The sequence below is a fragment of the Aegilops tauschii genome, chromosome 1 (assembly GCF_002575655.3).
Source record: "Aegilops tauschii subsp. strangulata cultivar AL8/78 chromosome 1, Aet v6.0, whole genome shotgun sequence".
Lineage (NCBI taxonomy): Eukaryota > Viridiplantae > Streptophyta > Magnoliopsida > Poales > Poaceae > Aegilops > Aegilops tauschii.
In genome coordinates, this window is record NC_053035.3 from 346,004,066 (window position 1) to 346,012,567 (window position 8,502).

General features: G+C 40.6%; 1 protein-coding gene across 2 annotated transcripts; it reads left to right on the plus strand.

The window, feature by feature from the left end:
• The first annotated feature begins 3,733 nt into the window (after window positions 1–3,733).
• LOC109780521 (RNA polymerase II C-terminal domain phosphatase-like 4) lies at window positions 3,734–8,261 on the plus strand. 2 transcript variants are annotated; one of them, XM_040386400.3, is made up of 8 exons: window positions 3,734–4,050; window positions 4,780–4,853; window positions 5,324–5,457; window positions 5,690–5,870; window positions 6,799–7,088; window positions 7,260–7,448; window positions 7,566–7,604; window positions 7,708–8,261. In XM_040386400.3, the coding sequence occupies exons 1-8, from the start codon at window positions 3,845–3,847 to the stop codon at window positions 8,056–8,058; spliced, it is 1,464 nt and encodes a 487-aa protein (XP_040242334.1). In that variant the 5' UTR covers window positions 3,734–3,844; the 3' UTR covers window positions 8,059–8,261. The 2 variants fall into 2 exon arrangements, with proteins under 2 accessions (XP_040242334.1, XP_020194692.1); XM_020339103.4 differs by having other exon boundaries at window positions 3,766–4,050; window positions 5,327–5,457.
• The last annotated feature ends 241 nt before the right edge of the window (window positions 8,262–8,502 follow it).

An 8,502-nucleotide genomic window follows, 5' to 3' on the forward strand; every position in this document is an offset into this window, starting at 1 on the left:
TTTACAACTGAATTAGCTACTATTCACAGCTGGATTTGTCTTTTTTATATTTGTGTTCTGAATTTGCATTTGATATTTGGGCGTGCTACGCGTTCACCGGTTGATCTTTCCGGGTCGTGAGCTGTCAGATTTGCCGCATCAAGCGGTCGAGCACGCCCCACCATTGCAATACAGGTCTTGATGCAGAATTTTTTTTTGCAACACTTGTTTTGTTGCATTTTTTGCAACCAAGGTCTTGTTGCAAAGTTTTGCAGCCAAGGTCTTGTTGCAGAAATTTTGGCAAGAGAAGTTTTGTTGCAAAACGTAGACCATTGCAACAGTACATATATTTCAGAAACATAGCTTCTATTGCAAAAGCGTGTTCGACAAAGGATGATATACGGGCTCTCACTTGAACACGTGTAACACAGGGGAGGTGATGGTAAGAGTTTCCCTTGATATTTTGCAACATGATTGGTATACATTGTGCCTTTGTCAAGTTGTCTTTTGAAAAATTTCATGATTAGTTGGATGGGGTTTTTGGACTTGGGAATACCAGCAGTACTCCAAGAGTAGGACGGTCAAAAGGTCCAACGAGTTATGTTTCTCGGGTCAACTTAATTAGCAACTTTGTGCGATGAGAGGAGGCAAAGCACTCGTGCTCGGGCCGGCCGTACCGGTTTCGGCCACCATTCCGCGGCAAGGTTGCTATTGCATGTCGTGTCTTGTCGTTTGACATTCTACGAGCGACCCAGCTCATCTCTGCACTCCATGCCATCAAACCTCTGCACTTTCTTGTACCTTTGCCAAGGTGGTGGTGGATCGGGGCATCCATGGGCGATCTCGTGTCGGGGGAGCGTGCTCTGCTCTGCTAGGTCGGTGGGCATGATGGAGTTTATCCGCTTGGTTCACACAAAACGGTGCGACTGGCTGGCTGGGCATCTGCGTTGGTTGGTGTGTTCTGTTGTCGTTTGGGGACATTTCTAATCGATCCGGCGTTGGCAGTTTTACTCTTCAGCCCCAACCACGTTAAGGGAGTAAAAATTATACTTCGGCGCCAACCATTTCCCTGAATATACTCAGCCGATTGGCACCGGAGTAAAATTTATGGCACTCCCTCACCCACGCCCACCTCCGCTCTGGCACCCCCGCGCGCCGCCGGCCCCCCTCCTTGCACCCTTGCCTGTCGCCGGCCCCCTCCCGCCCACGCCCACCTCTGCCCCTCCTCCCCGGCACCCCCGCCCGCCTTTGGTTGGCGCGCTACTGGGCAGCCTATTACTATAGTTGCGGAGTGTGAGTTTTTTCTTTGCGGTTTCTTTATTCTTTTTTCACTGTTTGCAGCGGTGTTTTCCGGCTTTGTACGGTTTTTTTCTTTGGTTTTCTTTGTTTCTTTCTCGGTTTTCATTATTATTTTTTATTTTAATTTTTCATCTCATATATGTATTTTGTACACATTGTTCATTTTCTGTACACATCAGAAACATTTTTCTATACATGTTTCATATTTTCAAATACATGATTAGCATTTTTTCAAATATGTTTTGATGTCCATTTTTTCATACACATTGTACAATTTTTTGGCATAAATGTAAAGCATTTTATACACATTTACCTTTTTCAAATACATTATTAACATTTTTTCATACATTCACGTTCATAAATATTTTTTGGAATATGTGTCAAACATTTTGGAAATACACGTTGAAATATTTTCCTGAATGATATGTAACATTTTTTTGTAGATTGTATAAATATTTTTAAAAATTTCATGAACATATTTCTGGAATGCATGGATGTTTTTTAAAATTTAACAATTTTTTAAAAAGGTATAACTTTTTGAATTACATAAATATTTTATAGTGTATTTTTTAAATAGCACTTCTATTTTATAATGTACATGTTTTAAAATGTCACATACATGGGTTTTTTTCGTTTTCTTTTTCTGTTTTCATCTTTTCTTGTTTGTCTTTTCTTTTTTCTTTCCTTTCCATTTTTACAAATGAGCGGATTTTTGTTTTCAAAATTTGAAAAAAACATGAATTTTTTCTCAAATATGTGACTCTTTTTCTGAATTTCGTGAACTTTTTCCAAATTATAAGCATTTTCCCTTTTTTGAACTTTTTTTCAAATTCGTGAACATTTTTCAGTTTTCTGAACTCTTCGAAATTTTGAACTTCTTTTAAATTTGTGAACTTTTTCTCTAATTCGAGCATTGTCTTTCCTAATTTCGTGGATTTTTTTAATATTTGAAATTTTTTGTATTCATGAAATTTATGAGTTTTTTTAGTACATGATTTTCTCTGAATTACATGAACTTTTCAAATTCATGAATTCTTTTGAGATCACGAATTTCTGAAAATCATGACTTTTTTAAATCCATGAACCTGTTTTCAAACTCACAAGTTTTTTTTTCAAATTTGTGAACTTTTTCAAATTCACGAACTTTTTTGAGTTCACAATTTTTTAATCATGATTTTTTATTTCAAATTCTTGAACATTATTCAGACTCATGATTTTTTTACAATAATATTATTATTCCATAATAAAGATTTCTTAAAATTCGAAAAATTCATTTTAATAAAACAACTGAAATAAAAAGTAAATTGCATGTATAAGATCAGAGTCAAAGCTAGTTGTTGGTGTAGAAATGGTAGTGATAGGGATCAAACCTAATGGGTCGCAGCCCATCTTGAGATCATGCGAGCGACGGTCTCTCTGGAGCGCGTGAACCATTGTATAAGCGCTCCCTCTGTTTTGAAAACATCATACTAGTCATCTTTTCAGGAAGGATATCTTTTTTTTTTCAAAAACAAGCAACAATTGTTGCATGTTGTTTCCATTAAGAAGAAAAGAGTTGCATACACAAGATATGTGCATAGCAAGAAACATGCTCGTGTCATCCCAAGAGAGACCTCCACACCGCCACACAAGTCATCCTACATGCCTACTCCTCATAGTGGTCTGCATGATGCCGCTTAGCTTTGATCCACAAACTATGCTCGTCTGCCGCTGCCTCGGCCACCCCCTAAACTAGTGAAAGTTTATTGTCAAAGACTCGAGCATTTTCTCTCTAGCCAAATCTTCTGAATACTAACGATCAAAATGTAGCCACATCTTCGCCCTTCATTTGTTTTTTTTTTTGGAATCACAACGCATTTTATTGCATAAGTTCAATGTTTACAGGGATACATAAATGAGCAGGTGGTGCATCAAGCCACACATGCCCGGATATATCGAGAGAAGTAGCCATAGATGCTAGTATATGTCGTACCCATTACAGCCGTGTTGTTTATGGCTAAAAGTACAAGCTCTAAATAATTTGTTTTGCTCTTTGATCTCGTGAAACACAATACAATGTGCTCCGAGGTTCTTTGGCACTTTGATATTCCGGGCGACTCTCAAATAGTCAGTAGCAACATGCACTCTTTCCAGGTCTATGTTCTCGCTCAACGCTAGTGCTTCTTTTTTTGCATACTAGTGTCTTCAGAGTTTCTGATTGTTAGCTTTGGAGCACCACCATTCTAAGTCTCGTAAACCCCAAGCTGCGGCGCAGCAGCAGCAGCAACCAGAAGAGATTTCTTTTTTTCTTTTTTTTTTCTTTTTGAGAAAACCAGAAGAGATATCTTTTTTTTAGGTGACCAGAGGAGATATCTTTTTTTTTTTAGGGATACCAGAAGGGATATCTGGACCAGGCTTACACGGATCTGGGCCTAGGCCTAACCTACGTTCAACCGCAAGCCCAAAGAACCGAACCGCGGCCTTGCAGGTGCCGACCCATATTCCAAGTCCTCCTTTCTTCTCTCGACTTCCCAACCCACCCAAATTGCTCCCCTTCCCCGTCGCCCTCACCGTCGCGGCTTCGATCATGAGCGTCGCCGCCGAGTCCCCGTCGCCGTCCCTATCTTCCCTGAGCGAAGACGACGATTTCGCTGACATCCTGGACGCGGAGCTCGAGCTCGCCTCTGCCGCTGACTCCGCCTCCCCTGGCGAGCCCCCCGGGTCACCCAGCGACGAGGAGGAGGAGGAGGAGGAGGACTTGGTGGTCGAACTAGACGCCGTAGGGCAGGGAAGGTACGCGCATTCGGTCCTCCGCCCCCGCCTTGTACCAAATCGTTGAGCCTGGCGCCTGGCGGCTTCGGCTCATTCAGCTCCCCTGAAACTGTGAACAGCAGCACATCTAATCAATATAATCAGCTCCCCTGAAATTGCAACAGTGTGGAAAGCCGTCCGTTCAGCATGTGGTAGTTAACGGCCCTTTTCGCCTTGTCTCATCGTTAGCACATGGGTTTATAAGATGAAGTTATGAATAAACATGGTAAATCTGATATGACTTTTAACACAACCTGAAGCTTCAGATGACTAAAACAGGCACTTCTGTAAAACTGTATTGTTCAGGGGAAATGATGTTGGCTCTGCCACCATCATCCCAACAGGCCCAGGTGCAATCCATGAAGTTGTGGTTAATAACTGATCTTATTTTGTTTAATATATATCTAAATTCTGTTCAATCGTTGATTCACGAAAACAATTTGAAGGAAAATTTGACATGATAGGATTATCGTGAGCAAGTGTACGTAGTTGCATAAAATTCATTCATCGCGAAAATTGCCGCATCAAATGGTTTAATGTACCGAGGTAGCAATAGTATGTAATTCTTGATGAGGGACTGAATACTGAGGGGAAGGGGAGAGGCAAGGGATGAATATGGGTTGATGATGTGTTTTCAAAGAACTCTTGATGATTCATTTTGTATATTTTGCACTATGAATCTGACTACTGTCAACTGCATGAAATATGCAGTAACAAAAGGCGTAGACTGGAGGAACATCACCAAGATCAAGGAACAGCAACAAGGCCTGAAGAAGATGCCATTGGTATGCTTGTTAGTCCTGTTTTACAGCCATTGAACTTTAGTAGCTCTTGTACTAAGATTGTTGTTTTAAATTTATGTTTCATATGAGAATGCGACCCTCAGTTTCTGAATGCAATTGCAAGTTTACAGACTCCATTCCATAAGGGGTATATGTTATGATAATTGTCAGTGGGTTCTGTAGTCTCGCGGGGACTTCTGCGATCTCAGGCTCTCAGCCTTTGACTTGCTTGTCTAACTAAATCTTGCCACTCCGTATAATACACAGATGTCACATTCGTTTCTGTATTTCATTAGGACCTTTTGTATGACAAGTTTCTTGTCATTCATCCTACCATTGCTTATGAGCTGTTAAAAAGATGAAAGGAAATAGTAGTTCTACTGCATTCTGGATTCAGCCCAGTTTATCATATCTTGAGCATTGAATGTGCATGATATGGCAAGATATGTGGAATTATTGAACACATGTTGTAGCAGGCTCAGTTAAAGATGCTCAAATCAAGATATGTCCTCCACATCCTGGATTTTTTGGTGGACTATGCTTTAGATGCGGGAAAAGCCAAGACGAAGAAGATGTCCCAGGAATCGCTTTTGGTTACATCCACAAGGTACATAAACCTCTGACTCTCTGTAAACATGAGAGGTATAATGGTGTTTCTTTGTTGCATTTGCCTTGCGTAAATCATAATCATCCATTTTTTGAAACCAATGTCATATTTTTTTGAAACCAATGGCACTCTAATGTGTTCTGATATTTTCAGAGTTATATTGCTGTTTCTACTTATCCTTGCAAAGTACCTTCAGTGTTTTCTTGGATTTTGAAGAACTATTTAAATGCAGGTTTTGAGGCTAGGTACTTCAGAAATGGATAGGCTACGTGGATCCGAAGTGAAGAATCTGTTGCGTGAAAGAAAGCTGGTACTTATTTTAGATCTGGATCATACACTGATTAACTCAACCAGACTTCATGATATTTCTTCTGCTGAGATGGACCTGGGAATTCAATCTGCTGCATCAAAAAGTAAGTTGTATCTATTAGCATTAAATTTTGAGAACTCTTAGCTGTTTCTATACACGGTGCGATATTTTATGGATATGAACATGGCGGCACTGCCTCTGTGCAACATAGATGCGACTCTGCTATGCGTGAAATCATCTCATTTCAGTGTAAATATATTTGAAATTAATTAAAATCTTCAGGGAAAGGAAATTATAGATAGATCTTTTGTTCACCAGTTTCACTACATTGCAAATTTGTAACATGTACGCACACTATGTTCGAATCAGTGGTCAAAGTTGCTTGAGAAAAAGGATATGATCTTAGGTTTACCTTGAAGTAGTATTACAACTTTAACCAACAATTTTGTGCCATCAGATAGAGTGACACCATAAAAATGAATAGTTAATGTTGTGTCGTTGTTCATGGTGACTTTCTCTGTTTAGATTGTATCCTTACAGTTTGATTTAGAGATTAAAATTTTCCAGGAAGATAGTCATCTTTGGTGCCTCATCATTGCTTATTTTGATAGAATAGTGGGTTCAATGCAGTTTGCACCACTTAGTATACTGTTCTATGGGTCAACCTCAATTGTTTTTGTTGACGTCAACAAGTAGACTGATAATGATAGAATAAAATCAACACTTTTTATACGACGAAAGTAGCTGTCTTGCAATACTTTGTTCCAGTGCACATCAGACTTCCATTTTGTATAGTTGTTTTCTCCCACCTCAGCATACTTGCTTTCATTCTTGTTGAAACACTTTGTTATCCAGTAATAATTTATAGCTATACTTGTGGTTTCCAATGTATGTCGGACTTCCATTTTATATATTTGTTTTCTCGCACCTCAACTTACTGGCTTTCATGCTTATTGAAACCATTTGTTATTTATTTATCCAGTAATTTGTACCTATACTTGTGGTAAACCACTGACATTCCCTAAATGCAGATGATCCTGACGGAAGCTTGTTCACATTACAAGGAATGCATATGCTTACAAAGTTGAGACCCTTTGTCCGTAAATTTTTGGAAGAAGCAAGCAGTATGTTTGAGATGTATATCTATACCATGGGCGACAAGGCTTATGCAGTCGAAATAGCAAAGCTTCTTGACCCTGGCAATGTCTATTTTGATTCAAAAGTGATTTCTAACGCTGACTGCACTCAGCGGCACCAGAAAGGTCTTGATGTGGTTCTCGGAGCTGACAGTGTCGCAGTCATTCTTGATGACACTGAATATGTAAGTGTTTTTGTTTGGTGAACATGTTTGATATGCATTTAGTTTATTGCTACGTTGGTTGGTTCCACATGAAGACTTCACAGTATGATTATTCATTGCCAGTTTTACAAGATTTATTATTGATTTCATCTATATGACTGCAGCTAACCTGAATGGTACTACTTTTTTCAGGTCTGGCAGAAGCATAAAGAAAACCTGATTCTGATGGAGAGATATCATTATTTTGCTGCGAGCTGTCGCCAGTTTGGTTTTAGCAACCAATCTTTGTCAGAGATGATGCAAGATGAAAGGGAGAGCGATGGTGCTCTGGCTACAATTCTGAATGTCCTGAAGCGCATACACACGATTTTCTTTGACTCGGTAGGTTACTTACCGTTTTATCAGAGTTTATCATCCTGTTGCCTTACACTGTCTTCTCCCTGTGCATAAACCTCCGTAAGCGTTTAACCATATGCTTCTGCGCTATCTCTTCTGTAGGGTGTTGAAACTGCTCTTTCTTCTCGAGACGTAAGACAGGTAGGTTTTGACCGTGTCGGTGTGACATTGTCTCATTAGTCTGTTGTAGATTTTGTTTGGTGACTATGCTGTTGCCTGTGCTTACGGATCTTCTCCGTGACAGGTAATCAAGAGGGTGCGGCAGGAAGTACTCCAGGGCTGCAAGCTGGTGTTCAGTCGAGTGTTCCCGTCTGATTGCCATCCGCAGGATCAGATAATGTGGAAGATGGCCGAGCAGCTGGGCGCCGTCTGCTGCTCGGAGGTGGATCCCAGCGTTACCCATGTGGTCGCCGTGCATGCCGGAACGGAGAAGGCCCGCTGGGCTGCTGTCAACAAGAAGTTTTTGCTCCACCCCCGCTGGATCGAGGCCTGCAATTATCGTTGGCACCGCCAGCCGGAGGAAGATTTCCCTGTACCTGGCCTAAAGGAGGACAAGGGCAAGGAAAAAGTTACAGAAGATGCCACCTGCAATTGAGTAACTGACTCGTGTGGATTTTATATACGCAGCTGATTGACTGAGCCCCTGAAATGGCTGATTAACCGAGAGGTCTTGATTGACAACAAGTTCGTAAGCGTGTTCCTGACATACACGGTAGGTCTGTAGCGACGCAATTATATACTGTATATCGTAGATTCTTATACTTTTACTCTCACGGAATAGGAAGTGCATCATTTTAAGATATGATCTCCCTGATGCGTATGTTATTTATGGTACTACATCCATTTCAGGCCTGCTGGTCTGAATCTCGTTTCAGCCATGTCAATAGATGGCAGTTGAGCGAATGACAAGCTCTGTTCTGCAGCTTTCTGAAAGCATATATTTCATTTTTTTATGGGTATTGCAAATGGCCGCAATACTTGGACACGGCCTCTTGGATGATGTACCATCGATGGTTGAGCGACTTTAACCCATGCTTGC

Bases quoted from the DNA above. Each gene is read 5' to 3' on its own strand.
- LOC109780521 (XM_040386400.3), top strand. From the start codon at position 3,845: ATGAGCGTCGCCGCCGAGTCCCCGTCGCCGTCCCTATCTTCCCTGAGC. The intron at 7,449-7,565 runs GTAGGTTACTTA...TCTCTTCTGTAG, and splicing joins ACACGATTTTCTTTGACTCG to GGTGTTGAAACTGCTCTTTC. The intron at 7,605-7,707 runs GTAGGTTTTGAC...TCTCCGTGACAG, and splicing joins CTTCTCGAGACGTAAGACAG to GTAATCAAGAGGGTGCGGCA.